Raw genomic sequence first — 25962 nt, forward strand, 5'->3', positions numbered from 1 at the left:
ATGCACCATTCCGTCGTACGATACTTTCACTGCCACACTGCCGATAACAGGTATGAGTTCTTTGGTGTAAGTGCGCAGCGTAGTGTGAATCGGGCTCAGTTTTGGTCTCTGTGCCTTGTTACTCCACAGATTCTCAAAAGCCTACTGGCTCATAATCGATTGATTCGCCCCCGTGTCCAATTCCATGGCGACTGGAATGCCGTTAAGTTTGACTTTCAAGATTATCAGAGGGCTTTTGATGGTGAAGGTGTGTACCCCCATACACTTCCTCCTCATCCTCTCATTGAGTTGCCTCTCCTGCTCGTTCAGCGTGATCCGCACTGGATTGGTCGCTTTCTGCTGACTCTGCCATGTGACGAGTCTGAGGTCACTTGCACATTCGCTGGAGGTTTCCCATTGTTCCACAGCCTTTGCACACATAGTGCTTGAATCGACATTGATGGGCTCTGTGACTACCCCCGCAGCGCCAGCATGGTGTTAATGGATTCACCTTAGCGTTCCCCAGCGGCCTCTGAGTCACCCTAGACCTGGCCTCTGCGGTCGTGTGGGCCCTACTATCTACAGTTCTGTCTGCTGATGGCATTATTTTATGCACAGTACTTGCCTGTGAGCTTCGATGCTGTGAAGATATCTGTTTCGTGTTGTCACACGTGGATGTGAAGGCCTGGGCTATCGTGATGGCCTTGCTCAGATCTAAGGATTCGGCAGACAGTAGTTTGCGGAGGATGGCCTCGTGGCCAATTTCGAGGACAAAAAAGTCCCGCAACATTTTCCCCAAAGATCCTGCAAATTCGCACAGCCCTGCAAGGTGTCTTAGGTCGGCAACAAAGCTCGCCACATTCTGGCGCTCGGAGCGATGGTGTGTGTAAAAGCGATACCTGACCAGTAAGACGTTCTCCTTCGGCTGGAGGTGTTCTCGAGCCAGCACACACAGTTCTGTGTAAGTCTTGTCCATTGGTTTGTCTGGGACCAGTAGATCTTTGAGGAGGCCATATACCAATGACCCGCCTGCGGTGAGGAGAATCGCCCTGCGCTTTGTCTCCGTCTCAGCCGTGTCCAGCTCATTCGCCGCGAAGTATTGGTCAAGATGCTCAATGAAGGCTTCCGAATCATCACTCTCAACAAATCTCTCAAGAATACCAACAGCAGCCATTTCCGTGTGAAAGTTCGTGATCTGTAACTCATCTCCAGTTGTTAAGTTCAGAATAACTCCATGAGAATGTGTTGTAAGCTCAAACCATTGTGATCTTGGTCTCTTTAATATAACTCCAAAGTGAGGCAGCAACGTGGTGGACTGCCTTTTATACCTGCTTGCTCCAGGGTACACAGGTGACCCCTAGTGGCAAGTCTTACACACAAGTGAGGTTCACATACATAACGGTTGTCTTGTGTGGTTTCAATTTGTCTTGTTTGGTGCTCATTAAGGTGAGGGATATCAGTGCTGGGAATTGAACATCTTACACCTTTTGTACAATCAAGCCCTCCTTTCTAATGTATATGATGTAAAGCAAAAACCAGCAGATGCTGCAAATCTGAAATAAAACCCAAAAATGCTAGAAACACTCATCGGTCAGACAACATCTGTGGAGGGAAGAAGGTTGGGTTAACAAACATTAGCCCTACTTTCCTCTCTCCACAGATACTGCCTGGCCTGCTGAGTTCTTACTGAAGATATATGATGGCTAGAATCAGGGTAAATCTCTCTCCATTAAGTTTGGCAATGTGTCTTAAATTAGCCTTCAAAAAAGTGCTCTTTGCTTCACCATTCACTGTTACATCCCATTTACCTTATCAGCTCTCTGTGTGCATTTTCTGAGTGAGAATGTTAATTTAGTGCTGAGTTGTGAATAATTTTGTGCTGTGGTCATTCACCCAATAGGAATTGATTGATTTATTTCACTTTATCACCAGCAGACAGAGCAGAGTTTAATGTCATCAGTTTGGGTTAGATTTGAATCAAAATTGTAGGAGTGAAAAGACAGTTCTGATAAACTGTTCCACTCAATCTTTTAAACATATTGATTTTTAAGGGCTATGCTTTGCACTTGAAGTTTAATGATTCCATTTGGAGTTTGAATTCTATTGGTGCCTTTTGAAGCGGTTAGATGTGCAAATGCATCTTAAAATTAGATTAAAAAAGCACTATTTATGTATTGGATTTAAAAGTACTATGAACTTTTCAAAATTGCAAAGTGCTGAGGCTGGAGAAAGAGATGTGTGTGCTCTGATTATTATGTTTATGTCTACCAACTACTGGATAGAATGGCCTTTCTACGTAATGTTAGAGTTTGAGTGCTATAGGGTAAACCAAAAGACACTGTACTACTTGTACCACAATCTGAAAAAAGACTACTATGCTTGTACTCAAAACAGTTGAGAGAAGGCTGGGGAGCTCCCAATGTGACCTTTGAAAAGGTCCTTGTGCTTTGTCCTTTTAAAAAAAAATACAAATTTCCAGGTGCAATATGGCAGCCACTTCCTTGTTGAAACAGAGTACAAAGACTTTCCACAACTCCTCGTCAACTTAATTGGGCATCTTGTTAGCTTAATTGGGGTTAACAGCAACCATCTGGGGGCACACCCTGCTTTTGGAAATTCAATTAACCAAGCCCAGGTGTTACAGGATTTGGAACAATAGGTGATACTTTCACATTGACTGAGTGTAGGTAATAGACCGTTTACATTGCAAAATGAATGGAGGAAGCAGTTCTGTTGATCCAAATTCCACTCTGATGCTGTTAAAATTGCCCTGTTTATGTTACAATGGCCTGGAATTTGCGTGAACGGCGATATCGGCGACAAACACCATGAGTTAGACCATTGTGCTCCTCGATCCTCCAGTGATGAATTCATGCCACAATTTGCTAGAACAATAATTAGTATATCCTGTAGCAAGCTTAGCGCTGGATTGGGAGCAGCGTCACCAATGCCTAAGGTACCGGGGCCTGATAGAGAACAGAACAACATTCGGTTATTTAACAGGGCTGCGTTTAGAAGCAATGGTTCAGATTTGTTTCCGTGGGGATGGGGTGCAGTATGTGCATAAAGTGTGTCTAGGTCAGGTTTAATTTGATTGAGAAGTTTGTACTGACACCGCAATATAGTCTCCAGAGACTTGAGCACAAAATCTTGGCTGACACTCAGAATGCAGCACTGTCAGAGTTGTCTTTTGGACAAGACGTTAAAACGAGGTCCTATCTACCTTCTCAGGTGGATGTAAAAGATCCCATGGCACTATTTTGAAGGAGAGCACAGGAGTTCTCCCCAGTGTCCTGACCAATATTTATCCCTCAACCAATACCTAAAAACTGATTATCTGGTCATTATTACACTGCTGTTTGTGGGACTTTACTGTGTGCAAATTAGCTACTTTATTTCCTACATTACAACAGTGGCTACACTTCAAAAGTAATTAATTGGCTGTAAAGTGCTTTGGGACATCCTGAGGTTGTGAAAGGCGCTATATAAATGCAATTATTTCTTTTCTCTTTATGAATACATAAATCAGCATTAAGAAGTGATCCATATGCATAGGATGGTCTCCCAAACTGTGTGCAATTCCCAGCCATATTTCATTACCAGTTGCAATCCATGCTGACCGCACAAGCTCAATAAACATTAATACAAAAATACCAGACGTTGGAAATCAGAACATATCTGGCTGTCAGTACTAAACTCGGGCAACCTGCTGAGTGATTGAATACTTCACTGATTTTGAGCCCTCCAGCACCATTTTGTAATGGTCTAAGTGTCTATGGCGGTCACAGTAATGGTTAATTCAGCAAACTCAATCTCACCATTGATTTGAAAAGGGGCGGGGCTATGATAATTAGCCGCTCAACATTTTTGGCAAGGGTCTCTGAGGAGGAAAACAAATGTCCAGAAAATTCTGGTGTGGTATACATAATAGCATAAGTCACGCACGCCATCATTTCCTGAAAATTCTGCACCGTAAAAAGGCATATGCTGTCGATGCACCATTATTATGGTGCAAGTTTTCAGACCCAATGTGATTTTAAAAATAGACAGGATAGAAGAAGCAAAAAAGATGGCCAGGGAAAGTCTGAGCAACAGATATATCTTCCTTCCCTTTGTACAGGGAATAAAATGGTTTCACTTCACTTTGGGTTGTCAACGCTCCAGGAATGCCCAGGACTCTCCTGGGCATTGCTGCTGGTGACCCGGGAGAAAAGTACTTCTGCATTCCGGTTTGCTCCTGCGTGCCTCTGACGACCCAAACTGTCAATTCCCAAATATAAGTATCCCAAAATATTGTGTCCAGTGATTCTGTGTAAGTATATACCCACAGTTCTTCAAAGCTTCATATTAAAATGTGGGGTGTATATTCTCTTTAAGTGCCTTGGGACGTTTTATTATGTTAAAGGCGCTTTATAAATAAGTTATTATTATTATTCTCGGGTGCTTTAGGTCCCTCAGGTGAGATTCGTTTGCAGTTGAAGCAATAATATCTGCATTTCTACTATTTACCAAATTAAAATAGGTGTGGAGCAACATTCCCTCCAAGCTGCATGGCCACGTGGCCACACAACTCTCTGCCGGTCCCGCGCAGCCTGGGATCGGCTTTTTCAATGTTAAGTGTACTGTGCATGGGCCGCACACCCCCAAAAAAAATTAGGGGGAACATCGGTGTGGAGCATTCTCTGACGTCTGCAAAGCTGCTATTTTCCACAAGGTGAAGTTCAAGCACGAATGCACAGTGAAATGGAGTGTAAGAATGCAGGATCAATTTCTTCCCCATCCGGTATTTTCAATCTTAGCTAAGTTACTATCTGGAGGCCATGTATGGAGAATAGACATCTCCCAGTAAGAAAAAGAGAATATGGAGCATTGGTACTAGCTCAATGTGGCATGGTTCATAACAACTTTATTTATAGAAATACTACCTTGTCTGATGACCTATTAGGTAGACACTGTCTAAAATAGTAAGCAACAATACAGACCATAGGCAGTGTTGCCAACCCTGCTGGATTGCTTGGCCCCGTCTCTCTGAATAGACGATTGATCTCCTGGGCATTGATGCTGGTGATCTGGGAAAAAAGTATTTCTTTGTTCCGGTTTGCACCTGCGAGCCTTCGACAGGCTGAACTGTCAATTCCCACCCTGCACTATCCTATGTGCTTCCGTGAAGCAATCATCAGATTGAGCGATTCCCAACTGGAATACTCCTTGTGACTGGCCACTGATCCCATCTTTAAATTCGCCAGAGCGATGGCTTGCTGCACTCTCTGCAAAGTTATGTCAATGGAGCTGGATCAGCCATGAGGGGATTCGTGGTGCACGCAGCAACTAACTGCCTTGCTTGTTTTATTGCCATTAGCTGGCAGGAGAAGCCAAGTGACAAGGAGGATAGGGTCTCCAGCTCTGGAGATGTCTCCAGCGACAGTGAATTTGTTGAATAAGTGTTAGATTCTCAGGTTATCAATATAACAGAATTATGCGTTGCCTTTCTTGAGGTTCAATTTCAGCACAATCGTACTGAGGTTTGTCATTTAAAATAATATGCTTCAATGCCTGTCATTGGCACCCTCAAAGCATAGATATCAAGCAGTTAAGTGAATGCAGTAACATTTGCAGACTGCAGCGAATGCCATGTGTTTGAACCTGGACTAGCACGTCCTTATGCAAGGCAAGGCAAGCTTCCAGCACTGATTGTCTCTCCTGAATTATTAGTTATACCAAAGTGAAACACGGCTAAAAGAGTAGGGAGCGCTGTTGCTAACTTACGCTGACACCCGAATGTAGGGCTCCAGTACATTCATCATTGAGTTATTAAATAAATCCTGCTTACTTTAAGTCAGATCCCATATAAAACGCACAGAATTCAAAATCATTTTCAAAGCTTTTCCTTTCATTTTTTTAATTCATTTTATATCCTATCCTATTTGCTTGTGCTGGAGATATAGCAGCTCCCTGATTCAATCATCATCATAGGCAGTCCCTTGGAGTCAATGATGACTGATTCAATAACGAACAACAAATATTTATTGATATATTCAATGCTGTGGAAAATGTTGTGCGATTCATTTTTCATACGCACCATCTGTAAATACAAGTAGTATGACCATCTAGGGTTTATCAGTTAAAACTGGCATAAGGGTTAGAGCAGGGCAAAATCACACAGGTTGCATCATGGGGGAGGTAGACCAAAGCAGCATAATTGTGCTGAGGGGAATAATTTTAGTGACATGGCCCAAAGTACTGCACTATGCAGAATGTGTATGAATTCTGACTTCAATAAGCTGTGCCCATGTTGTTAAGGGTTGGCCTCCTGATACGAGAGTAAGAATGAGACCTTTAGCGTGGAAAGCTAACAAAGTATGGTACACCTAATATTCCATAACCCAATGGATATAGGATTCAGCCATCAGGATAAGGGTAGCAGACTCAGCAATGTAAATACGGGGAGCCAGCACATGGATGCCACTCTGCTAAAATAAGGAAGCACCAATGTAAAAGTGAATAGGTACCTTCCATTGGTGTGATGCCATCATCCATCACTGTGGGAGTTGAGGCATCACTCCTGCAACAGGAAGTGTTTGAGGGGATCTGCATTTCCCCAGCCACTTTCCTTAGTTCTCCTCTCTGCAATCATTATGGGGTTGCTTGCCATGAGTTGAGAGCTTTAGTGCAAATGGTTAGAGTAGTGTTGTGCTACAAGTTTGTATTATCCCGCATTTTCTACAGGATGTTCAAATGCGAGGAGGAAATCTGGTGTTTTCTCCCCATCTGATAACAGGATTTTGCTGCTTGCTGATTTGTTGTTTGGTGACATTGTTAATCTTATGTGGATACACTGCTAGCTTGGACCTAAAGACTACAGAAAGAAAATTATTACCTCACACAGTTACATAACACTCACTATAGGGGCTTTGGTTTCTCCTTAATCCCCTCCCTGAGTTATATAGCTGAGAGTCTGTTCCTGCAGCAAGAAGCAATGACCTTGTCAGTTTTATTTTAGAAAGTTTTTTTATATATCTTAAACCTCATTTAAACAACAACATAGTTGCTGACAGCACTAGTCGTGTTGGCAGCAACCTTGTAATATAAAACCTCTGATGTACCGTGAATCAGAGACAGCAAGCACCACCAAATTTGGTGGCTTCCATCAGCACTGTTGCCTCTGTCTTTGTATCACAAGAGGTACAGGTGGAAAATGTGACTGAATGGCCGGTGTTTTCCATTTATCACTGTAGAGATATGAAATGATTTTGTTATCACTTATCTCTGCAGGGCTCCTGTGATGATTGTAGAGATTTCAACCTAGTGTACTGACATCACTGAGATAACGGGCCAGAATTTGCAGTAAGTAAAATAACACTGACACTTAAAAGCTTTGACTCTTGCATTCTTGCAAGGAAAGCCATTCTTTTGCCTCCGAAATGCTTAAAATCTGAGAGAATTTAGAGAATTTGCTTCCTGAACCTGCACCAACTGCCCCGATCCCCAGCAAGGTTTGGAGATGTTAGCCTGGATTTTGCAGTTGGCGGCATATCTACGGAGTACGCCACCAGCATCCGAATGCGCATTTATCTGATAGGGATCTCGTTCGCCAACTTACTGTTTGACACAGCATACTAGAGGGCAGCCTGATGGCCCACAGATCCTAGGGGTGCATACGCCGTCATAGCACCTTTGAAATATTCAGGATTTCCACATGCGCTTGTTCTGAACTTGCCAGACGATCCGCACCGACGGGGAAATTCTCATTGCTGGCGCAGAGTTGGCTTAACTGCACACCAACTTCCCAGCAATTGTGTACAAAATGCTTACAGGCACAGGGCACAGAGCCTGCCTGCATCAGCGTACAGGGATACCTCAAAAGATCCAAAGCATCGTTCAGCATGTTGTAACATTATTTAGCTCACATAAAAGTGAAATTGGGACATTACATAGAAACACCTGAGTCTCGTTTGAATAACTTAGCTGCGGGCTTCGCAGAATTGCGAAGAGCTTTTTTTATTCGTTGGTTTTAGTTCCCTTCAATAAAGTTGTCAGAATAAGTATTTGTCTCACCAAACGGGGATTAGTAAAGCAGTTTATCTATTGTTTCAACTTTGTTAAGGACACTCGCAATGCACTGGCACCCAACTTTGACCAGAGGGGAAAAGAGGAAACTCGGCGAGCGACTGATTGGAGCACCGGCCCACGTGATCCCAGGCAGACTTCCACGCACGCTGCACCCTGGGATCTGTGGGCCATCATGCTGCCCTCTAGTATGCTGTGTCAAACAGTAAGTTTGTGAACAAGGTCCCCATCGGATAAGTGCGCATTCTATTTGGATGCTGGTGGCGTACTCCGTAGATATGCCGCCAACTGCAAAAATCCAGGCTAACATCTCAAACCTTGCTGGGTTTCGGGACAGTTGGTGCAGGTCCAGGACGCAAATTCTCCAAATTCTCTCAGATTTTAAGCATTTTAGAGGCAAAAGAATGGCTTTCTTTGCAAGAATGCAAGAGCTAAAGCTTTTAAGTGTCAGTGTTACTTTACTTACGTTCTTAATATCCACACTAATCCCAAAAGATATCAGAACACAAACATGATTATTAACCTTCTCTTCCATTACAATTCAAGTAGGCAGTGAAAGCATTTCAGCTCCAACTGCACCAACAGTACTGATCGCAATTTGCGCTTAAAATTCCGTGATCTTTTGCGCAGGCTGCTCTGATATTGGGAGAATTGCGCTGAAAAAAACAGCGCAATTGAGCGGAAACTCCGGGCCATAATATTTAGCCAAGATTAAACTTCTTTTAATTAACAAAGAAAATATTGGGACTGAACTTACTGGAAAAATAACTGAGTTTAATGCGCATGCCATTATTAATGTGTAAATCGACCAGCAATTTGTGGTGAGAAAGAGATAATTGTGAGCCACAAGTTGCTGGACGATTTGCGCTGCTCCGTCGTTAGCCTTGTGAAAACGGCAGCTTGCTCTCAGCCTCCCTGTCAGTTCAAGAAATTGCAGCATTTGCGCATTAATTACCAATTAAACTCGCTGCAGAAAGCTAGGGCTGATAATTAACAGCACAAAGACCTTGTTAATGATGAGATTTATGCTCCTGCAATGCCACTCAACCTCTCCAGCCCAGAAAGGGAACAGTTGAAATCGTGGAGTCTCATTCCTGCAGGTAATAACTTGTTCCTAGAGATTTTTAAATGTACATTTTAAAAATGTTTTCTTACTTTTCCTTTCTGTCTCCTTTCTATCATTCTCTTAATCCAATCTTTCGTTCCCTTTCCTTATTTCTGTTCCTGAACCCAATTTGATTCTAATTTACCTCAATCTCAATCATTAAATATATCATTGGTTAAGGAGATAGACTGTTAGTCCCGTCATTCGCCAAGATCCCAGATACTCCATTGCCCTCGCCTGATGTTATCAATTTGCACTTCCAGCAGTTTGTGGCGCAAAAGTAATTGAAGCTGAAGGGTGACGGAAAAAATTCCAACTCATGCCGCATTCCACGTGATGCCCCACTCCAACAGATTCTTGACCATTATTGACATTTTCACAACATATTTAAAAACCCAAACCTGTGATAATTAACAGTATTTTCAAAGCCTCATAATTATTAATGATTCAATCATTTAGCTACAGTATGAAAGTTGACATATTCGGGACAGAAATTTAAAGAACAATATTTGGAATAAGGCCAAAAAAGACCAATACAATTAAATTGAGAAATTGCAATGAAAACTATTCACAGATGATTTCAGAATCTATTTCCAGGAATTTTATGGTTATAATTATCAATTTTTTTAACAAATATGTTATTTCAGTGATTGCAAAATGCCACAGAAAAGTACTATTGAGATTATCATTATGAATGCTTTACAAAATCTTCATTGAACAATATAACAACTAATTATGAAATAGATCTATTTAAAATGTCATCATTGGGCAACTTTACTTCCTGAAAACTTCAAGGGTTTATAATTACTTCTTTATGAAATATAATGGAAGCAACTGAAATATTTTTTCTGCTGTTAAATAACTGCTATTAATTGACAATGAAGCTTACTGGTTAGTACGTTGTTCTTGTCCGACAAACAGATTGATACGGTTTAGGCCTGTGCGAGTTCCCAGGAAAGAAACTTCAACTCCCTTGTCAGCATTTCTGGAAGAAGATAACCGACAGGATAAGTATACTTAAAACTGAACAACCAACCAACCCAAACTGAGGTCCATATTGCAGCTGCAAATATGAAGAACTCATACTGCAAAGCTATCTCATCTTTGTCTGATCATTGAAAACATAGCATGACAACACTACAGAACGAAAGATCTCAAATAAGAAATATGAAGTGTGGAACAGCAAAAAAGAAAAGGAAAGAAGGAAATACTGTGTATGTATTATTTAATTTTGACATGGTTAAATTTTTTAGTGTCCAGAATATTTATTAAAATATCTCTTAAGATCATAGCATGTGGGATTCTATTCAGAAGGCTTGTGTTTGAATGGCAATCTGAGATTCATGTTCAGCTAATATTTACAGGCTAGCTGATCATTATGAGGACCACTGGATTGAGTGAAAACATGAACAAAAGAAATAGGAGCAGGAGTAGGCTATATGGCCCCTCGAGTCTGCAGCGCCATTCAATAAGATCATGATAAACTTCTACATCAACTCCACTTTCTTGCCCTATTCACATATCCCATAGTGCCCAAGAATCTATTGTTCTCAGTCTTGAACATACTCAACAACTCAGCATCCACAGCCTTCTGGGGGAGAGAATTCCAAACATTCATAACTCTCTGAGTGAAGAAATTTCTCCTCAGCGTAGTCCTAAATGGCTGACTCCTTATCCTGAGACTATGGGGGAGAAATTAGCCTGTTTTGCATCTCCTGTTAACAACTGAGGGGGCGGTCATGGGTGCTAAGGGGTTACCGACTGGGTGCGATGAATTCAGTGACGGCCATGAACTTCCCTGGCAGAGATCGTGATGTTATCCGGTGCACAGCACCCCGTTACTACCCCAGATGCAATATTCGCTCCCAGCCCCACAGCATCGGCAGACATCAACAACGGCTGGTCACTTGGGGAGCGCTAATTAAAGGCAATGATGAACAGGTAGGGCAAAATGTATTTATCTCCCCAATGTGGTGTCACATTGTTTTTTTGGATCCTGTGATTACTCAGCCCTGCACTCTCAGAGTGCATGGGGCTGCTCTGGATGTAGCGCAGGTGCTGTGGCCCCACACAGACAGCAGGAAAACTCAGTCAATCCAGCATTGGCCCTTCCCTTTAAGTGAGGGAAGGAGCACGTACAGACGGCAGTGCTGCACGGAACATTGTACCGCGCTCTGCTGATACCGTCCCTCTCACTCCCTTTAGCGCTTTAAGGGAGGTGCTAGCACTTGATTTAGTGCTCCACCTCCATCTTGGAGCGCTAAAGCGGAAGTTCCTGTCAGCTGCAAATCTTTATCGCCCGGTGATACTTTTGCACTCTCGCAAAAATTAGCACCTCATACGAGGAGCTACGCAATTTCTAGCCCTTCGACTCCTAGTTCTAGACTCTCCAGCCAGGAGAAACAGCCTCTCAGCATCTACTCTGTCAAGACACTCTAAGAATTCTATGTTTCAATGAGATCACCTCTCATTCTTCTAAACTCTAGAGAATATAGGCCCAATCTACTTAATTTGTCCTCATAGGACAGCCCTCTCAGCCCAGGAATCAATCTAGTGAACCTTTGTTGTACCCCCTCTAAGGCAAGTATATCCTTCCTTAGATAAGGAGACCAAAACTATACACAGTACTCCAGGTGTGGTCTCACCAAATCACTATATAATTGCAGCAAAATTCCTTACTCTTATACTTCAACTTCCTTGCAATAAAGGCTAACATACCATTTCCCTTCCTAATTGTTTGCTGTATCTGCATGTTAACTTTCTGTGATTCGTGTACAAGAACACCCAAATCCCTCTGAATACCAGCATTCACTAATCTCTCACCTTTTAAAAAAATATTCTGCTTTTCCATTCTTCCTACAAAAGTAGCTCAAGTAGAAAAGTACAAAAGTAGAAATTGTGTAATATTCTACCTTAGGAAGAGGAAAATTTGACACCTAAAATGTGTTCTTTGTCATGAGCACAGGAGGCCTATGTCAGCCATGGAAAAGGTCTCTCTTCTCTTCATGAACTGAATCTTGGCTGAGATTATGACAGGAAAATATTTCTAACCCATTTTTTAGTTGTGATTTTAGCTTCATTCCCAACTCCTTTCCTGTTTTCTCCTGCTGTTCCCCATCCACTTCATTCCTCTGCACTGTAAAGTGACTTGCGTTATCCTTTTGTACATGCGGAGCGCTATAGTAACTTGTACATAGAGGGATCACCCATCACACAACATGTTTTTCTATATCCTGTCTAAGAGTATGAGAAAAGTATTAAAAGAGCCTGATCAAAATTGGGACATACTTGGGTTTTATAGAGAATCAGAAATTGTTATGAGGATTTTAGCATTAAAGGTGAAACCAAGCTTCTTGGAGGAAGCTGTGGAGAGTACCACTGAAGCCAGAAAAAAAGAGTGGGGCCAAGAATACAATAGATGAAGGACAAAATAATGGTGGAGACATCAAAGGTAAGAGAAAGGGAAAATACCTTGGCCGGGAAATTCGATAACGCAAGAAAACAGACATGGGCACTATGATGTGAGATATATCCATTCCCGTTCAAAAAGCGGCTGTTAATTTAAATGATTGTGGTGCACAGCCTAGCGACTATCACGCTGCTGATAGGCTGTGCGCTCACCAGGGTGTCCAAGTTAAAGCTAGGCTGTTTATTTTCAAGGCAGTCTCTAGTCCTTAAAGCGGAACTGCCTTCTGAATTTTTTAAAAAAGGATTCAAAACTAGGCATTGTGCAGCTCTTAAAGCCTAATTGCCTTCTGCACATTAAAAAATGGTAAAAGTGCTTCAGCACTAACACAAATGGCTCAACAGGCCAGGGAACGGACACTATGATGCAGCACTCGAGCTTTGTGTAGGGGGTCAACACTGGAAGAGAGGTCTTCTATCCACAGGGGGCCAGGAGGACCACCAGAAAGAACGATCTGGGACCAGATCACCGAGGCGGTCACTGCCAGCAGTGTCACCCCAGGACCTGGCTCCAGTACCCAAAGAAATTTCATGACCTCAGACCAGTAGTCAAGGTCAGTGAATGCATCTTCAAAAGCCATCTCCCACCAACTGCACCACTAGCCTCATACACTGCTCAATGCACGACCCCCCCATCAATCACCTACCAACAATCTGTACCAAACACGAGGGCACACTTCACATGCCTAGCTTCACCTCATCCCCTTGGAGGAGATGGTGCTGACCATTCTTGGCAGGAGCACGGCTGAGCTCTCGGCCAGCAGTGGAGCTAAAAGAATACAAGATGCCGGTATCCTCATATGTATCCTCCTTCTCATATCCCATTTCCCCCTCATCCCACAGTATCTTCTGGTGTACAAGCTGCACCAGGTTTAAGCATGCACCTCTTGCTTTTCTGCCCTCCCCTCTTCACAACCCTACTTTTGTGCCTTCCTCATTTCAGACATCCAAGAAATCCAGCCTGCCCAGCCAATGGTTGCCCATGAAGAGGGAGAGGAGAGTGAAGAAGAAGAAGAAGAAACACCATCACTCCATTTCACATCCCAGCCACCAGCTCCTTGAGGTCATCCTGCAAGGCTATCTGCAGTATTCCCCACTGGAAGCTTTACACCAGCCATGCTGTAGCCACTGGGGTAGCATTGCGTAACATTACTAGGATAGGCAAAGGCACACGCACGACAGTCACTAAGGGCATGCACAAGGGTGATTGGTTAGTAACAGAGGAAAGGTAAGGTGTGGGACAAATGTTGAAAGGGGAATTAGGGTTGTGTTCATTAGTACCACAGGTGGATGATTCCATCCTGGATATCCAGGCCAGGAAGGGGCTGTCTGGGTTGCCTCGTTCCTTCTGCTTCCTCCTCTTCTGCTTCTTCCTCTTCTGCTTCCTCCTCTTCTACTTCCTCCTCTTCCCTCTGCAAGCAGCTTGACTCCTTTGCTGCCTCTGCTTCATCTCCATGTGATGTTGCAGCCCAAGAGGAACTGCAACTAGAGCCCCCAGGACTGTGAGAAAGTCTTGTTCTCAGAGGCCTTTCTTTAACATCCGAAGCCTTGCAAGCATCCAGCAGCATTCCCTGAACACTTTAACAACTTATTGCACCAAGCCACCAATCTAATAAAATGTAAAAAAAAAAGTCAAAAAGCTAAAATCAAAACTCACCTGTAATACTGCTGCATGCACAATCTTCAGTGCGTGATTTGGAGATGGCGGTATCCAGAGCGGTGACGTCCAAAATCACAGTCTTGCGTCAATTCAGGTGTTGCATGCCAACTGACGTCATGATCTGCATATTTACATGTGGGCGGTGAGCACAGGCAATGGCAGCACTAATGACCTCCTCAAAATAGCGGTCACCGTATTCCGCGCTGGCTGGCAGTGGACAGAATCGAGGCGGCCACCATTTTTTCCAAAATGGCCATAACCACCGGCACTAGATCTTCGAATTTTGTGGCCCTTGCATTTTTATAGTGTCTTTCATGACCTCAGGGCATCCCAAAGTGCTTCACAGTCAACTAAGTATTTTTAAAGTGCAGCCACTACTGTAATGTGGGGAAATGTGGCAACCAATTTTCCAACAGCTGGGTCTCAGAACCAGCAATGAGATAAATGACCAATTTTAGTGATATTGGTTGAGGGATAAATATTGGCTAGGTCACTGGGAAAACTGCCTTGCTGATCTTTGAATAATGGCATGGAGTCTTTTATGTCCACCTGAGAGGGCAGACAAGGCCTTGGTTTAACGTCTCATCGAAAAGACAGCACCCCTCCGGGTACAGAACTCCCTCAGTACTGTACTGAAGTGTTAGCCTGGATTATGTCCTCAAGAACTGGAGTGGGGCTTGAACCTACAACCTTCTGACTTTAAGGTGCTATCACTGAGCCAAGGCTAACACCTGCAGTGAAAGTTGTTAGTTTGATAGAAAGGAATTGTGTCTTTGAAGAGCTGTAAGAAACAAGATTTCTATTGCCCTGTCCAAGGGCATGGAGGAGATAAAGTATGATTAACACATTGTACTGTTAGAGCACTGGAAGTAGTGTGAACTGAGGGTGTGCGATTTCAAGGAATCTGTTCAATGTAAAGTGGAATCATCAGGAAAAGAAGTTATTGACATGAATAAGGCACAAAGTAGAAAAAAGGATAGAATTTTGAGGCCCCTTTGAGTTAATGGAAGAAAGGAACAAGGAAACGAATTAACTGTGACATAGCTTTGGTTAGAAACCTCATGGGATTTCCAAGGCAACAACAGATGATTTCCTAAAGTGATCAACAGCAATGGTACTCCAATCTCCCCTCTATTCCCAAAGTTCCAGGGGTGCATAACAAAGACAACAAGATCACCACCAAAATGGTTATGCTGAAAACCATTCCGGTCAACATGGATCAGTCGGAATTTTCCCTAGTTTTAGAAGATATTGATGTAAAGACATTGGGCCGTAATTTACGGCCCTCATGGGTGCATATGAAGTGTGCACGCGCCCGTCGGGGCCACAAAGTTCCGGGTTTAGGCATGCAAATCTTCTTGACATCCGGGAAAAGGGCATCCACGGGCAGAGAGTTGAGCTACTTACCTAACTTCTGCCCAGTGAAATTATTACGCCTGGTAAAAGACACACACACAAGCTTTCGGAGACTCAAATCAGCAGTTGGTTCAGGGAAAAGCAGCAAATAATTTTCTTAGACGGTCCCTATTGAATAACATATACTGCAAAACAAGATGGGACTGGTTTACAGAATGTAATTTACATAGAATTACAGCACAGCACAGAAACAGGTCATATTACCCAACTGGCCCATGCTGGTGTTTATGATTCACACAAGCATCCACCCACCTTACTTCATCTCATCCTATCGGCATAACCTAGTATTCCTTTCTCCCTCATGTATTAATCTAGCTTCCCCTTAAATGCATCTATGCTATTCACCTCAACTACTCCCTGTGGCAACGAGTTCCATATTCTAAACACTCTGCATTACAGGATATTCTTCAAGGGACAGATCTGAGTTAGTGATGTGAAAAAAGAGCTGAGGAGATAGATTCACTGAAACAGTCATGACTGAAGGTGAGGAAAACTTTTAGCAGACACCCTGAATGATCAAGTGATCAGGATACAGGGTCGACTGATTGGTGAAACATAGAAACATAGAAAAAGCACTGCACTTTAGGAAGGATGCGAAGGCCTGAGAGAGGGTGCAGGAAAGATTTAAAAGAATGGTTCCAGGGATGAGGGACTTCAGTTACGTGGATAGACTGGAGAAGCGAGGGTTGTTTTTGTCATGTATGTAACCTTTATGTAACAACACTGCAATACTGTATACACGTAAGAAATGCACACCTTGACCACAGGGGGTGAACTTGTGGGAGACACTCCTCACCTGGTCATCCAGATATATAAAGGGAGGTCCCATGCAGGGTTATCACTTCTTGGTCCTGTGAATGAAGGTTCAGGTCATGGAGTGACCTTGTCTATAGAATGTGTCTCGTGTGGATTTGTGGTATTGTGTAAGGACTTTACATTGGCGACGAGAAACGGAATCAATGACCCACAAGAATGGCCACCGGCAGCACAGATGAACGGTACTGTGTTGATGAGGACTGGGACAATTTCATTGAGAGGCTCCAGCAGAATTTTGTCACGAAGGACTGGCTGGGAGACGCAGCGGCCGACAAGCGAAGGGCTCATCTGCTGACCAGCTGTGGACCTAAGACTTACGCGCTCATGAAGGACCTGCTAGCACCCGAGAAGCCGGCGGACAAAACCTTTGAAGAGCTCAGCAAACTAATCAGTGAGCACCTCAAACCGGCGAGCAGCGTACACATGGCCCGACACAGATTCTATACCCACCGACGTCGGGAAGGACAGAGCATACTGGATTTCGTTGCGGACCTCTGGTGCTTGGCCAGCCTCTGTAAGTTCACAGGTGCCTGCAGGGTGGAGATGCAAAGGGATTTCTTTATTGAGGGCATCGGTCAATGCTGGGATTTTCAGAAAGCTAATTGAGACCAAGGACTTGACCTTGGAAGCGGCGGCGTTGATGACTCAGACTTTTATGGCGGGGGAGGAGGAAACCAAGATAATATACGTGCGCAATTCTACCTTCAATGTGGCGATGGATCAGGGAGTCAATATCATAAACGCGACACAGAGCCCCGCAGACAGGCAAAGGCAGTTCAACACACCCCAGGCAGCAATAGCCCCAAGAGTAAGTCTCCAACAGAGACAATAGCAGGCTGAACGGACATTTACACCCCCCCAGTGGACAATGCGGCCCGGGATGGGGCCATTGACACCCACTAACAGGGTGCTCAAGAGCAGTCAAAGGGACAATCAGCAAGGAATGCCCTGTAACAGCTCTTTTGTTCACAACAATGGGAATCTCAGTTCATGCTGGGGTTGTGGGGGCAGACATGCTGCCAGGACTTGCAGGTTTCAACAGTTCGTCTGCAGAAATTGTAACCTCAGTGGCCATTGAGCCAGAATGTGCAGAAAGCCTGTAACCAGGCTAATATACAAGGCAGATGAACCAGATGAGGGGTCTGCGAGGCAGGATGACGCTTGGGGCAAATCAATGGACGCTGAAGTTCAGCGGGTTCATGTGGCAAACATTCACAGCTCATATACCAAAACGCCACCCATGATGATGAAAGTCCAAATAAACTGCATCCCTGTACGCATGGAGCTGGACACGGGGGCCAGCCAGTCACTCATGAATGTTCAACAATTCGAAAAGCTGTTGCCACTCAAAGCTAGCAGACCCAAACTAGAACACATTGAGACGCAATTACGGACGTACATCAAAGAAATCATTCCAGTGCTAGACAGTGCAATGTTGGCGGTCACACACAATGGATCGGTGAACCGGCTGCCGCTCTGGATTGTCCCGGGCAATGGTCCCGCACTGTTGGGGAGGAGCTGGTTAGCTGAGATGAACTGGAAATGGGGGGGGATGTGCACGCCATGTCATCTGTGGAGCGAAGTTCATGGTCACAGGTCCTACAGCAATCTGAATCGCTATTTCAACCTGGTGTCGGGACGTTCAAAGGTACCAAAGTAGTGATACGCATCACCCCAGATGCCAGACCAGTGCACCACAAAGCCAGAGCTGTGCCGTATGCGATGCGGGAGAAAATTGAAAGCAAGTTGGACCGGTTGCTGAGAGAGGGCATCATCTCGCCCGTTGAATTCAGCGACTGGGCGAGCCCCATCGTTCCCGTCCTAAAAGTGGATGGCTCGGTCAGGATCTGTGGCAACTACAAAGCCACCATCAACCGAGTGTCGCTGCAAGATCAATACCTACTCCCGAGAGCGGAGGACCTTTTTGCCACGCTGGCAGGCGGCAAGCTATTCACCAAGTTGGACCTCACTTCAGCCTACATGACCCAAGAACTGGCCGACGAATCTAAACTATTGACCACCACAAGGGACTGTTTGTTTACAACAGGTGTCCATTTGGCATTCGATCAGCGGCCGCGATTTTTCAAAGAAACATGGAAAGCCTACTCAAATCCATTCCCGGAACAATTGTATTTCAGGACGACATCCTCATCACCGATCGTGATACCGAGCAACATCTCCACAACCTGGAGGAGGTGCTACGCCGACTGGACCGGGTAGGCCTGTGACTCAAGAAGTCTAAATGTGTGTTTTTCGCTCCTGAGGTTGAGTTCCTGGGCAGGAGGGTTGCTGCAGATGGGATTCGGCCCACCGAATCCAAAACAGAGGCGATTCGACGAGCACCTAGGCCCTGCAACACATTGGAGTTGCGTTCATTTCTGGGACTCTTGAACTATTTCAGGAACTTTCTGCCAAACTTAAGCACATTGTTGGAGCCGCTACACGTGCTCCTGCGTAAGGGTTGCGATTGGTTTTACGGGAACTGTCAGGAACGGGCTTTCAATCAGGCGCAGAACCTACTTTGTTCAAATATATTGTTGACCCTGTACGACCCCCACAAGAAATTGGTTCTGACGTGTGATGCATCGTCCTATGGGGTTGGGTGTGTGTTGCAGCAGGGTAATGCTGAGGGCCAACTACAACCTGTGGCTTATGCCTCCAGGTCGCTCTCTCAAGCTGAACGGGGATGTGGGATGGTTGAGAAGGAAGCACTCGCATGTGTCTATGGGGTGAAAAAGATGCATCAGTACCTTTTTGGCAGGAGGTTCGAATTAGAAACAGACCACAAGCCGTTAACATCCCTGCTGTCAGACAGCAAGGCTGTCAATGCTAATGCGTCAGCTCGCATACAGCGATGGGCTCTCACGCTCGCTGCGTATGACTACACCATCTGGCACCGGCCCGGCACCGAAAACTGCGTTGACGCGCTCAGCAGGCTTCCACTGGCCACCACGGAGGGGGCAGTGGAGCAAAGTGCTGAGATGGTCATGGCTGTCGATGCCTTTGACAACGCAGGCTCCCCCATCACAGCCCGCCAGATAAAAATCTGGACCAACAGAGATCCCCTCCTATCATTGATTAAGAAATGTGTCCTGACTGGGGATTGGGCGCCCGCACACGGAGCATACCCTGAGGAGGTCAGACCGTTTCACAGCGGATGGATGAGCTCTCCATCCAAGCCGACTGCCTACTATGGGGCAGCCGGGTAGTCATGCCCCAGAGGGGCAGGGAAGCATTCATCAGAGAACTTCACAGCGAGCACCCAGGCATCGTGCTGATGAAGGCCATTGCCCGGTCACATGTGTGATGGCCGGGAATTGATTCAGACCTGGAACATTGTGTTCACAGGTGCATGACGTGTGCCCAGCAAAGTAATGCCCCCAGGGAGGCCCCGCTCAGCCCGTGGCCCTGGCCCACCAGGCCATGGTCAGGTATTCACGTAGACTACGCGGGCCCGTTCATGGGAAAAATGTTTCTCATTGTGGTTGATGCGTACTCGAAATGCATCGAGTGCATCATTTTGAATTCGTGCACGATATCCACCATTGTGGAGAGTCTACGTGCGGTCTTTGCAACCCACGGCTTGCCGGACATCCTTGTTAGCAATAATGGCCCATGTTTCACAAGCTACGAATTCCGGGAGTTCATGTCGGGTAATGGCATTAACCATGTCAGGACAGCACTGTTCAAGCCGGCCTCCAATGGCCAGGCGGAACGTGCAGTCCAAATCATAAAACAAGGCATGCTCCGGATTCAAGGACCCTCCCTTCAATGCCGCCTATTGCGCCTCCTGCTGGCATATAGGTCCCGACCGCACTTGCTCACGGGGGTCCCACCCGCAGAGCTACTCATGAAACGAACACTCAAAACTCGGCTGTCCCTCATTCATCCAGTCCTGTCCGACATTGTTGAGGGCACGCGCCAGTCCCAAAATGAGTACCATGACCGAAATTCAAGGGGGAAATGTATAGAAATTGATGACCCCGTATTTGTTCTGAATCACGCTTTGGGGCCCAAATGGCTTGAGGGTACTGTAATAGACAAAGAGGGGAATAGGGTTATAGTGGTTAAACGTAACAATGGGCAGATACGCCGCAAGCATCTGGACCAAGTAAAAAAAAGGTTCAGCATGGACACTGAGGAACCTGAGGAAGATCATGAGATGGTATTCACACCACCGCCAGTGAACGAGCAACAAGAACATTCTGCAGCATGCACACTCCCTGCGGTCAGCCCGGACAGGCCGGAATCACCACAGGTGACAGACATGCATACCAAGGCTCAACAACCAGAGCCCCAAATGCGGCACTCCACAAGAGAGCGTAGACCACCCGAGTGACTTAACCTATGATCCCAATAAGATCTTGAGGGGGAGGTGATGTCATGTATGTAACCTTTATGTAACAACACTGCAATACTGTATATACGTAAGAAATGCACACCTTGACCACAGGGGGTGAACTTGTGGGAGACACTCCTCATCTGGTCATCCAGGTATATAAAGGGAGGTCCCACACAGGGTCATCACTTCCTGGTCCTGTGAATAAAGGTTCAGTTCATGGAGTGACCTTGTCCATAGAATGTGCCTCGTGTGGATTTGTGGTATTGTGTAAGGACTTTACAGCTTTTCTTAGAGCAGAGAAGGTTGAGAGGAGATTTGATCGAGGTGTTCAAAATCATGAGGGGTCGCGACAGAGTAGATAGAAAGAAACTGTTCCCATTGGCGGAAGGGTCGAGAACCAAAGGACATAGATTTAAGGTGATTGGCAGAATAAGCAAAGGCGACAAGAGGAAAAGCTTTTTTACGCAGCAAGTGGTTAGGATCTGGAATGCACTGCCTGAATGGGTGGTGGTGGCAGATTCAATTTGTGGCTTTCAAAAGGGAATTGGTTAAGTACCTCAAAGAAAAAAAATTGCAGGCCTACGGGGAAAGGGCTGGGGAAGTGGGACGAGCTGAAGTGCACTTGCAGAGAGCCGGCACAGGTTCGACGGGCTGAATGGCCTCTTTCATGCTGTAACCATTCCATGTTTCTATGGTGAATTGGCATGCTCATAAGAAGAGAAATGAAGCCATTGCTGATGGTGAACACTGGAGTCACTGAGAACCATGCTTTCAGTCAAGGGGAAGCTAGAGTTGATAGATTTAATTTTGCGAAGTTGAATGGTTCTAGACAATTATCAAGGTTAAGAAAGGGTTAGAAACATAGAAACATAGAAAATAGGTGCAGGAGTAGGCCATTCGGTCCTTCGAGCCTGCACCGCCATTCAATGAGGTCATGGCTGAACATGCAACTTCAGTACCCCATTCCTGCTTTCTCGCCATACCCCTTGATCCCCCTAGTAGTAAGGACTACATCTAACTCCTTTTTGAATATATTTCGTGAATTGGCCTCAACAACTTTCTGTGGTAGAGAATTCCACAGGTTCACCACTCTCTGGGTGAAGAAGTTTCTCCTCATCTCGGTCCTAAATGGCTTACCCCTTATCCTTAGGCTGTGACCCCTGGTTCTGGACTTCCCCAACATTGGGAACATTCTTCCTACATCTACCCTGTCTAATCCCGTCAGAATTTTAAACATTTCTATGAGATCCTCACTCATTCGTCTGAACTCCAGTGAATACAAGCCCAGTTGATCCAGTCTTTCTTGATATGTCAGTCCCGCCATCCCAGGAATCAGTCTGCTGAACCTTCGCTGCACTCCCTCAATAGCAAGAACGTCCTTCCTCAAGTTAGGAGACCAAAACTGTACACAATACTCCAGGTGTGGCCTCACCAAGGCCCTGTACAACTGTAGCAACACCTCCTGTCCCTGTACTCAAATCCCCTCGCCATTTGCTTTCTTAACCGCCTGCTGTACCTGCATGCCAACCTTCAATGACTGATGTACCATGACACCCAGGTCTCCTTGCACCTCCACTTTTCCTAATCTGTCACCATTCAGATAATAGTCTGTCTCTCTGTTTTTACCACCAAAGTGGATAACCTCACATTTATCCACATTATACATCATCTGCCATGCATTTGTCCACTCACCTAACCTATCCAAGTCACTCTGCAGCCTCATAGCATCCTCCTCGCAGCTCACACTGCCACCCAACTTAGTGTCATCTGCAAATTTGGAGATACTACATTTAATCCCCTCGTCTAAATCATTAATGTACAATGTAAACAGCTGGGGCCCCAGCACACAACCTTGCGGCACCCCACTAGTCACTGCCTGCCATTCTGAAAAGTACCCATTTACTCCTACTCTTTGCTTCCTGTCGGCCAACCAGTTCTCAATCTACGTCAGCACACTACCCCCAATCCCATGTGCTTTAACTTTGCACATTAATCTCTTGTGTGGGACCTTGTCGAAAGCCTTCTGAAAGTCCAAATACACCACATCAACTGGTTCTCCCTTGTCCACTCTACTGGAAACAGCCTCAAAAAATTCCAGAAGATTTGTCAAGCATGATTTCCCTTTCACAAATCCATGCTGACTTGGAGCTATCATGTTACCTCTTTCCAAATGCGCTGCTATGACATCCTTAATAATTGATTCCATCATTTTACCCACTACCGATGTCAGGCTGACCGGTCTATAATTCCCTGTTTAGACATTGCAAAATTTAGTGAGGTGAGGAAGATATATTTTTATCCACAGGTGGTCGAAGTTTGCTAATTCAAGTCCAAATGAACCTACTCTATGTAGCTCCTTTGGACTGGAATTTGGAAGAGACAATCAAAGAAATAAGTTTGAAGAGGAACAATCAACCAGAGGACAAAACTTGTGTTTGTCATTAAAAACAAGAGAGGTGGGGATGACTGGAAATAGAGATGGAAATGGACAGAATCGAGAAACAAGGAATGTTGCACAAGTGCACATTTGAGTGAAAAGAAGAAGCAGATGTGGCAAGGTAGTATTTGGAGCTTGTAGTAGGATACAAGTTGATCATGATGCAGATGGAGAGAAGATCAAGCAAGAATAACCGTGGACATAAAAACACCCTCCAATAGTGAATAGGCAGTCAAGCAGGACAGAAATGTTCAACTGTCAAGTGCAATTCCTGGAACTTTTTTGTTACATGGTGGTCAAAAATAGCTCTTTTTAAATAGATATTATTTATTGTTTTTTAGGTTGCACATTTACTACAAACATTTTAGAATGATCTCTTTGAGAAACATTGGGAGGACAAGAAAAATGTAAGATAACTTTCACATCCACACCCATTTATTTGCCAATGAAGAAGAAAGCACTTACATAAGTCTTTTCCCTTCACCTTGCAGATAAGGCCATTTTGTTTATTTGTTTTAAAGAGAGTGTGTATCACAACTGTCTTCAAAAAATGATACTGCACTATTTACTTGGGATCTTTGGCACATTACAGCTAAACCTATAATTTGCATTTGATCTAAAAACACTTCACCGTATCGTCATCTATTATTATATAACCGATTGATTGCTAACTTTAAATAATAATTATCACTTAACATTCTTTTGGAATAATTTTACTAATTCTATTGCATATGCTAACTAGATGTAATACCACAGAATAATTTTTCTGCTACTATTGGATGTATGTTAAATGCTTGACTTCATAAGTTGAACACAACCTGCAGGAGTGTTGGGCAATCCTTTTATTATTACACTGATAGGTTATGGATTTCAGAAATTGATGCATAGGTCTAGAAAAAACCGTTAAAGCAAAAAAACATGCTAAAAATTAAATCTTGATATCTATAAAGCAGAAAAGTGAGGTAGATGATTGGGTACCAGAAAATGATCTAATGTTCAGCTAACAGAAGTTAGATCCTTTATACAGAGCATTGTATAGATATAATGTAGAGCCTGGATAATGGAACATTTTAATCTTCCATGTGTATATTTCTCACAACCATACAAGGTTCATTAGGTTGATTCTGGAGATGAGGGAGTTGACTTATGAAGATAGGTTGAGTAGGTTGGATCTATACACATTGGAGTTCAGAAGAATGAGAGGTGATCTTATTGAAACATAAGATAACGAGGTGGATTCAGAGAGCATATTTCCACTCATAGGGGAAACTAAAACTAGGGGACATAGGGCTAGAAACTCCACTATTTTTGCATGCTTCACGCCCATTTTATCGCTGAAATGAGGTATAACGCCCAGATATTGCCCATTTAGCCACAAAATGGAAACTGACGGGCATTTTTCGGAAACTTATCGCTGAGCGTTACTTTCCCCCATGTGCTTAACGGCGGGAAAAAATATTACCGCACGCCCACATTTTTTGGACGGAATCATCAGAATGGGTGAAATCAACGGCCATAATATCACCCAGCGTTAAATTCTGCACTGATTTAACGCCGATCGAATAATACCGCCCACCCACTTTTTTTTGTCATAAAGAGCATATTTACCAAAACTAGCGGCCATGAGATCGGCCAGCGTCACTTTCACCACCTCTCACATATATCGTCCACAATATCGCTCGCCCAAAAAACGCCCAGAAAAAGTGGAACTAACCAGAACTAATCACAGCATTATGGACGCCATGTTCTACATCATATGTCGCATCCTTTAAAAGGCTGCTGTGCTTCAACCTCGGGGGAGTTCAGATGTACTCTGGGGGTCGTTGGATTTGATGTGAACATCTGTACAAACATCTTGATCATACTGTGACTGATTGGAATTGAATAGCTGTCTTCATCGGGACATTCCTTGTTTGTGACCAATTGGTGGAAATCAGAGAGCTATTGCAATGGGGCCTGTCCTTTCTCACCCTCTCTTGATGACCAATTACATGCAGCAGACTCGAGATCGCCGAAGGTACGCACCACAGCATTATGTGCCCGATGTAAGATATGCCAGAGTGATGAGGAGGACCAGATGTTACACCCACTGCAAGTACAGGGAGAAGCAGTCTTACCTCGACTTGCCTGACACCACCTGCCTTCGGAGACCGCGCTTCCACAAAGAGATTATCACTGAGGTATGCCAGCTGATAAGGGGAGATTTGCAGCCTGCCAGCACCATCAGTACTGCACTGTTTGTCGAGGTCAAAGTCACCGCGGCACTGTCGTTCTAAGCCTCGGGTTCTTTTCAGGCCACAGCTGGCAACATTTATGGACTTTCTCAGCATGCCACACATTGCTGCATTAGACAGGTCACTGAAGCCCTGTACGTATATGCAGGAGGGTCATGATCAGCTTCCCTATGACCAAGGAGGCATAGAGTGAGAGGGCTCTAGGATTCTCTAGAATTGCAAACATTCCCAAGGTGCAGGGAGCAATAGACTGTACGCATATCGCAATGCGGGCAACTTTTCAGGATGCTGAGGTTTTCAGGAACCGCAAGGGATTCCACTCCCTGAATGTCCAACTCATTGTCGACCACCAGCAAATTATACTGGCAGTGAATGCTCAATTTCCGGACAGCATCTATGATGCTCACATCCTGCGTAAGACCACTGTATCTGACTTGTTTA

At 44.6% G+C, this 25962-nt stretch overlaps 1 protein-coding gene across 1 annotated transcript in view; it reads right to left on the bottom strand.

The window, feature by feature from the left end:
- The window catches only part of cacna2d3a (calcium channel, voltage-dependent, alpha 2/delta subunit 3a), a 1147786-nt gene that overhangs the window by 258668 nt on the left and 863156 nt on the right, over positions 1-25962 (bottom strand). Inside the window, exon 24 of the mRNA XM_070894764.1 lies at positions 10041-10136. Coding sequence (XP_070750865.1) covers positions 10041-10136 — 96 coding nt within the window. The remainder of the gene's footprint in view (positions 1-10040; positions 10137-25962) is intronic.

This window comes from Pristiophorus japonicus, chromosome 12 (assembly GCF_044704955.1).
Source record: "Pristiophorus japonicus isolate sPriJap1 chromosome 12, sPriJap1.hap1, whole genome shotgun sequence".
Lineage (NCBI taxonomy): Eukaryota > Metazoa > Chordata > Chondrichthyes > Pristiophoridae > Pristiophorus > Pristiophorus japonicus.